The sequence below is a fragment of the Haplochromis burtoni genome, unplaced genomic scaffold, assembly GCF_018398535.1.
Source record: "Haplochromis burtoni strain Fernald_Lab_line unplaced genomic scaffold, NCSU_Asbu1 Contig_634, whole genome shotgun sequence".
Classification (NCBI taxonomy): domain Eukaryota; kingdom Metazoa; phylum Chordata; class Actinopteri; order Cichliformes; family Cichlidae; genus Haplochromis; species Haplochromis burtoni.
Window position 1 is genome coordinate 28123 of NW_024582995.1, and position 8485 is coordinate 36607.

Below are 8485 nucleotides of genomic sequence, written 5' to 3' on the forward strand. Positions count from 1 at the left end.
TAAATTTACCTTCTTTTATTTTGCCATGACACTGAAGTTACACATTAATTTAAGAACAATGATAAGCCAATGTTTATGTTCTTCAATGTTCTCATTCATGTTATATAACATATGCTGCATACCAGTCTCGATAGCATACTGTCTGTACACAAGAAATCAACATAAAGCAGTGTATATTAGAATATATACACAAACATAATACCTGTGATTTGTTTAGAGTGCATATGACACAGTCAATGATTTTTTTTTAAAATACAGACTTTTGTGACTTTCACACTGCTTAGAATTGGTATTTAGCATATGTAGCACAACCCTCAGTAGGGTTTAAATAAATTTGATTTTATTACTGAAGAATCCACTTGGATGAAAGATGAAACAACCTGCTTAGACTTTCACTCATGTTAATAAGTTTGTTTTTTACATTTTCAAAATTTTACCCACAAATACAAATCTTTTCTACACATTTGGTTCAGTTTTTGGCAGGTTCACACAGGGTAATAAGCTTAAACCATGCAATATTTCACAGGGGCAAAAAAACTAAAATCCATTAAACTGCGCTTTATTTTTTTAAAAGTAGAACCCAAGCTTGGATTTTAATATCTGAATGACTGACTGATATTACATGGTTTTGCATTTAAGTCATTACATTTACATTTTGATTCAAGCCAGGGAGAAATAGATTGAAAATAGATTTCATAACAGACATTTTGCAAGGTAACAGTGTCATGTGACGTGTGTGTTGTGTCAAATTGTCTGTGCATAGTCTTAAGTTTAAGATGTTTAGTCTCATTCATGTAATTTGTGTATTGTTTGTGTAGATTTGTTTAAACCTGAAAAAGTTGTAAGAAATCACATTTGTCAGTTTACGACATTTGTTATAATCGAATTATACAGATAATAAATATTTAGTAAGCTCCAAAAGTGCTGATAAGTATGTATTGCCACACTGTTGGTGTTTTTTTTTTTTTTTTTAAAAAGGTATATATTTTTTTGACAAATACTTAACTATAGAAAAGATACTGTCCCAAGAACAATGGAATTACATTTTGTGATCAGTTTGAAGTCCATTAATTTTAAATTTCAATTTTAAGTGTCATTTGTGTAATCACAACTTAATAAGTGAATCTTTAATGCACAAGAGTAGAGGCTTGAGTACATTTGGCTGAGACACCCCCAATATTATAGAGAACAGCAAGTCTGCAACCTTCAGTTGTCTTCTCAAATAAACATAAAAATATTTGTTCAATCAGCATTTATCAATAAATGCTAAACGGAAGTAAGAATCGCTGCCGCTCCAACAGTATTGATCAGGTTGTAATGAAACATGCACACGGTGATCACCTAATGGGTTTTTATCCAAATTGTTAAGTGGCCTGCATTTGTATAGCGCTTTTCTAGTCCTTAAAGCGCTTTACACTACATTCAGTCATTCACCCATTCACACACTGGTGATGGCGAGCTACATTGTAGCCACAGCTGCCCTGGGGCGCACTGACAGAGGCGAGGCTGCCGGACACTGGCGCCACCGGGCCCTCTGACCACCACCAGTAGGCAAACATGGGGTTAGTATCTTGCCCAAGGATATTTGGCATGCAGCCAGGAGGCAGCCTGGGATCAAACCACCGACCTTCTGATTAGTGGCTGACCTGCTCTGCCACCTGAGCTACAGCCACCCCAAGGTCACATTTGCCATTTTACAGGCAATAACCTGTGACTGGTGATGGATTGTGAGCTGGATGAGCCGATACATCTTTGACATTCAGGTTTTGGTATATAAAAATGTATTTAAATTAAAAAAAATAAAAATAGATCTATCTATCTATCTATCTATCTATCTATATCTATATCTCTCACCTTTTTTTGAGGTGAATGTAAGCTAGTTCATACATGAACCAGTTCTGAAAAAAAATGAAATGTATGGTAGCCAAATGCTCCTTTAGACCATAGAGAGTATTTAAGATTCAGGCAGAGAAGAAAAATGAACAAACAATGATTTTTCCATATTTTATTATGTCATCTCTGTTAACCCATTTGAACTCTGCTCCCTCTGATCTCGCTCTCTCTCCCCTCTCTCTAATTGAGTGTTTAAAAAACAAACAAACACACACACACAACAAAAGTTTCTTTTAAATTCCACATGTAATTAGCTTGTTTACATGCGTAATGCATAAGTATTACCTATCTGGAAGTCCTTGTATTATGTTACAAGATGCATTTTAAAAATCTAATTATAAATTTACATCAGTAAAACAAATCTATTCTTTAAGTCTGAAGCTTTTTTAATGATACCATATCTTGTAAAATAATCACTTGATTAGACTAGGCACAGGTTCATATGCAGATTTGCTTGTCAGTTACAGCACAGTATGCCACCACTTTAAAAAAATAAATAAAAATGTGCCAATAATATTGCATTGTAATGACTTTAGAAACCTGGATATGCTCTTTGTGTACATTCTTGATAATGAAACAGACCACAATTTACCTTCCAGAGGCAAACAAAAAAAAACAAAAACAAAAAAGGAAAACAGTAACTGTGAAGCCATCAAGCAACAGTCTCTTTGCCAACAAGCCTTAAATGATTAAACTTGGGTTACTTTACTTAGCTATACCACAAATTAAGCATTCTACTAATAATGTTTTGAAAGCTTGACATGGCTAATGTAATATAAGAGTTGACTTAAAAGCAATTCAGTCATGCTGTACTCGGACACATCATGCTTTGAGCTAAAAGCAGGGATTTGATGTTTAGCTGTTATAGTCTCGATCTATTTCAGCATAACTTTGGCAATACTAATTTCTACTAAACACAAATTACACCTGAGGCTTTTGCAGGTATTAATTGGTAAACCACAGTATTAGCCAAATCTGGTTGAAAAGAATCCATTCATTGGATGTTACTCAAAACAAAAAGTCAGCCCCCAGATAACTCGAGATGAAACAGAGCACTATCATTCTCATGGATGTCTGGACAAAATGCGCAAATCCAATGAGCACATGTCAAACTGTTCTACTGAATAAGGACAAACTTTTACCTGCTGTTGGTGCAAGTATAATTTATACTCAGTAGCCCAAGTACCCCTGGACCAGAGATGGTATATTTTATGGTTTTTACGAATGTCTGTACCAACCGTACATCCAACGAGAACAGCAAAAATATAGACTATTCACAGCTTTGATTCAACAGTAAGTAATGATGAATGTCTGCTGTCACCTTATAATAGCATTTTTATATGATAAAAAGTTTTAGATTACAGCTGGTGGAGGGACAGTATCTACATATTCACAACCAACTAGTTGTGGGCACACTCCCATTTCACTGTGCCCAGCCATATGAAGATTTTTTGGCTTCTGATTGACCCAGTCTATGTAGCCTTTAGCCTTAAAAGAAGCGTTAACTGACTCACTGTGTTTCTCCAGGAAAACCACGTTGTCACTATTCACTTCTTTCACCATGCTGTAGTTATCAGGCACACTGCCTTCTTGTCCCCGTGTGTCCAGAGTATGGGGAATATTTTCTTTCTTCATGATTAAAATATTGTCACCATTTACCTCGTTCACTCTGCTGTAGTCTGCTTCCTGCATGTGCTCATGTCTCGGAATATCCACATAACCACCGATTCCAAAGGGTTGGAAGATCTTCTCAGTGACACCTTTTAGCTGATTTGCCTTCTCATCATTTAAAACGTTTGCACTTGAGCATTTAGTAAGAAGCTGCGACGACTCTGTCTTATCTGAACTCTCCTCTGAGGAAGACTCGCTGTCTTTTGGAAAGTGATCCACTTCACTTGTCTCCTTAGATTGGACTTCTGAGTCTAATGCCATGGCAAGTGGCAGAATGAATATTTTCTTTTTCTCCAACGGCAAATATGAGGTTTCTTTATCAGACACGATCAGGTAATCCTCTTTCTGGTCCTTCCAGGGTATCATAACAGGAAATCTCTGGTTGAGAAGCATGGCATTAATGACATCTTCAGATTGGCCGCTCTGCAAAGGTTAATAGAGTATATTATTATCAGCACCAAAACAATGGGACTTTTTTTGTGTGTGCATATTCTAGAAGCAGAATGGAGAGGCAATCACCTTGAGAAGTTGAACATCAACTCCTCTTATCTTTGGACTAGGGACAGGGGGCAGAATATACTTCTTCACACTGAGAAAGAAAACAGTCATGAGTCAAGTCTTCACATCTTGTCTTCGTGTAAAATAGAGTGATTTAGACTTTATATCAGATACATACGTTTTTCTCTTCAGGATCAAGATAATCATTGCCGCAAGCAATGGAATTAGACAGAGGCTGAAAACCAGTATCCAAAAGGAATTGTCCTTGCGAGAAACTGAATTTTGTTTTTGTTTTTTTTAAAAAAAAGAGGCACATTTTTATTAATCTTTAACTGTTAGCACTTGCCAATATGTTGTAAAGAAGGAGTAAAGGGCTTTCGGGACTTACAGTTAGGGACTTTGACAAAGGTAGTGTTGCTCCACTCACTCCAGCTATTGTCTATTGCACAGCGCACTTCAACCATGTACACCACCCCAAGATCAATGCTGTAAATGGTGAAATGTGTTTGTGTTTCTGACGCGTAATTCTAGAAAGAAAGAGGAAAAGAAATCACAAAACATTTGACTTCTACTACTGTTAAGATCACCTTTGGACTAAACGAGGAGTTAAAAATACATTTGTTTACTTTGAAATAAAACAATTTAACCATAAAATTTATGGTTAAACTGCAGTATACTGATTTACTGATTAATCGTGTGTGACAGGTTATACCACAACTTTATTCTTCACATGACAGTAAAAGGTTGTTTAATGATTTCCTATTTGGGCTGGTGCAGTTCATTCCAGAGCCTGATTTCATGCTTGACTTGCCAACATGGATTCATCATCTGACAGAGGAGATAATCGCTACTAGCCAAGACTGCTAAAAGTTAGACCTAAAATTTATTTTGTGATTGCATTAATTTTCAAAATGTAACATTTTGAAGTTTCAACTCATAATGGGTAACATGTTAAGCTTTCACTGTGTGGCTTTCTGTTTTTTTTGGATAGAAAATCTAAATGATAATAATAATAATAATAATAATAATACTTAATTTACTTTAAACTTGGAGTTTAATTTGATTTCACATTTAATTCTAAAATGTTATGTCAGCTTGATTTGTATATTTGTTAAAAGGTTTGCATAAAATTAATGTTGGTCATACTTAGAAGTGACTTCTAAGAAGAAGTAACTTTTAGACTTGATTGGCATTCAGATCCACAGATTTTTGAAAGTTATTTACAATTTTCACATACAATCAATACAAACAGGAAGCGTGCGCTGTGTCAGTTTGAAGGTTTTATATACAGAGACATTTAAAAAAAAAAAAAAAATTCTAGTCCTTTCCAGGTTTTAAAACTGGGTAAACACAACCTCAGATACAGCAGCAGGTGACATATTACACCATGTCACTATTTATTCAACAAAAACTAAGCCAAAAGGCAGAGGCAGTGTGTGAAAAACACAAGGTCATGCATAACTTGAAGCAATCATTTTCCGTATGACTTTATCAGGCTCTCACCTCATTGTGGAGGAACTTTGGCCCACTCCTCTTTATTGCATTGCTTAAGTTCACTGAGTTTTGCGGTCATTCATTTATGCACGGCTCTCTTTTAAGGTACCGCCACAGCATTTCAGTCAGGTTGAGGTCTGAACATTGACTGGGCCATTGCAATACCTTAATTTTTTTCTTTTGAAGTTATTTTGTAGTAGATTTGCCACTGTGCTTGGGATAACTAGACCTCATCAATTGACTAAATGAAGTTTCACGGAAAAATATAAAAATATTGATAAATCATGTATCTTAAAAAACAAAAAAAGAAAAGTAACATTTAGAAGCCCCCCTGAAAATGCATACAAACAAATCACAGCTTGGCTGCCTTAGGAAAACAAATACAAATCTTTAAAATTAATACTACTACTACAACAACAACAACAACAACAACAACAACAACCACCACCTCTACTGATAATACCAATAATAACTATTATTGTCATTTCGGAAACTTGTTTCCTTATATATGGTGGGGGAGGGTTAGCATGTAGATAGTATCCAAATAGCACGGAGAGTCTACAAAACTGTTTGTTCCGAACAATTATAATTTACTAACATACACACGGTGGTGAGAACAAAATAGGTTGGCACATGTTTCATTCATCCAATGGTAATTTTCTATGGGGACTCATTTTTGGCACAGTGTAAGAACGTTTCCATTCAATATTAGAGAAGCTCTGTCAGCCACTCACCTTCCATATTTTGCTCTTGTCTGGTTTGACTCTCAGTTGATTCTTCAGAGTGACCCATCCTGACTTTGTGTCTATGTTAGACGGTGTATGCCATTGGATGGTGAGGTGTGGGCTGTCCTCTATGTTGACCACCACTGTAACATTTTCAGGTGCAAAGGGCTTCACTGTTCATCAATAGAGAGAAACAGAGACTGTGATGCTGTTTATCAGGTACAAACTTAGTTCAGTATATTTGCATGCCAACATTTGGTATTTGGCACTAAAAGCAAAATGAAATTAAGTTTTATGAGAAGAGCATTAACTTTAGTTTGTTTACATATTGAAATTTTGAACTAGGCTGAAAAAAGTGATTGTATTTTTTTTTTGTCATTTTGCCTTTATCCAATAACACCAGCGTAGATACAGATGGGCATGTTGGAGTGAGGAGTGACTTTACACAAGGTTCTTGGTGTCCAAGAGTTAACTCACAGTTTGTGCGTTTACTGTCAAGCTATCAGGTAGGGCTGTTAAAGTGAGGCAAAAATCATAATCGTAAATATTTTGGTCTCTAGCAAGCTCATTTAACAAAATTACTTCCTGACTTCATCTCAGCCTATCCATAACATCCTCTTCTGTTGATTTATTGCTTTTTAAGCTGTACTATTATAATTTATTGTTACAATGAACTCTCTGAAAAGCCTTCAACATGGCCAGAATGCAGCAGCCCAGGATTTAGTCTGACCTGCGACCCATTGCTGCACCCCCACCCACTCACCCTTTCCTGTCTTCACTACTCCACTATCCAATAATAGAATGGGAGCCAGAGCCTTCAGCTTCCAGGCCCCTCTTCTGGAACCAGCTCCCAGTGTGAATCTCTACTTTTAACATTAGGATTAAAACTTTCCTTTTTGATAAAGCATATAGTTAGGGCTGGATCAGGCGACACAGAATGCTTCCAATAGGTCTATTCGGCTAGAAGGTTTCCTATGATGTTTCTTCTTCACTCACTTCTTTTATACAAAACCCTGCATTTAATCGTTAGTTATTAATGTCTTGTTCTCTTCCACAGCATGTCTTTTGTCCATTCTCCCTCCTAACCAGTTGCAGCAGATTGCTGCCCCTCACTGTCCCTGGCTCAGCTGGAGGTTTCTTCCTGTTAAAAGTGAGTTTTTTTTTTTATTCCCACTATCACCACCTGCTTGCTCATAAGAGGTTGTCTGATTGTTGGGGGCTATCTCTGTATTATTATAGGGTCTTTACCTTACAATGTAAAGTGCCTTGAGTTAATTGTTGTTGTGATTTTGAGCCATGTAAATGAAACTGAATTGAACTGAATGAACGGATTTAAAAAAACAAAACAAAAAAAACAAACAAAAAAAAACACTCTAGTGCATAAAATGTAATCATAATTTAGCAAATGAAGAGTCTGATACTCTATATTTTCTCGTGCTACTCAACAGAAACCCTACACCCATGATTTGTTTGCAGGCAAACATGTGAAACAACCAACCAGCAGACTAGCATTGCCTTCCCTATGGCCACACCTCTACTTTAGTTTGCAGCTGCCCTGTTCAGAAACCAGCATGTTGATCTGTGCTTAGTCTCATGCATGGGTGCTTGTAAAGTGTGTTTTCTGAGGCCAAAAACCCTCCACAACTAATGCAGTGAAATTACTGTTTGCTTACAGGACAGGACGCAGATACCGCTCTGCCTGTATAACCCCAACAAAAGGTGTGAAATTTGATGCTGGAGTATACAGAAGTTTTGCTGTGCACAAACCAGTTCCACTTCATTCTGTTCAGGTTTTTATTTGCGGCTCATGTATGTCACTCAGTACTTTTCCATTCCTCACCAGCCTCAAGAAGGCAGTCTGGGCAATAAAACTGTGCCAATCATTAGCTCAGTCCGTACAGATTTTTGTGTTACTCCTGTTCTGACACAAATATATTTTGATCTGAGCAGATTATTATTATTAACATTTTAAAAGTTTTTAATTCTGAATGAGAAAGTTTGAAGTGACCCTTAATCATTACCAGAAAATCCTAATTATATCAAGAAGCTTCATTGTTGTAAAATAATAACCTGTGTAGCTAAAGAAAGGTCAGCGTGATTTATAGTTTAGTGCACAGTACAGTGATAGGCCAAAAACAATCATATTTTAAATGATCATTACAACCCATCCATCTATTCGCTTCCGCTTATCCTTTTCAGGGGCG

The 8485-nt window shown here is 36.4% G+C and overlaps 1 protein-coding gene across 1 annotated transcript in view; it reads right to left on the reverse strand.

Annotated features, from left to right (window-relative positions):
* Positions 1 to 1843: 1843 nt before the first annotated feature.
* The window catches only part of prlrb (prolactin receptor b), a 12410-nt gene continuing 5768 nt past the window's right edge, over positions 1844 to 8485 (reverse strand). The window contains exons 5-9 of the mRNA XM_005949124.2: positions 6291 to 6454; positions 4451 to 4589; positions 4241 to 4337; positions 4084 to 4153; positions 1844 to 3987 (exon numbers count right to left, since the gene is read on the reverse strand). Coding sequence (XP_005949186.1) covers positions 3247 to 3987; positions 4084 to 4153; positions 4241 to 4337; positions 4451 to 4589; positions 6291 to 6454 — 1211 coding nt within the window. The 3' untranslated portion in view covers positions 1844 to 3246. The remainder of the gene's footprint in view (positions 3988 to 4083; positions 4154 to 4240; positions 4338 to 4450; positions 4590 to 6290; positions 6455 to 8485) is intronic.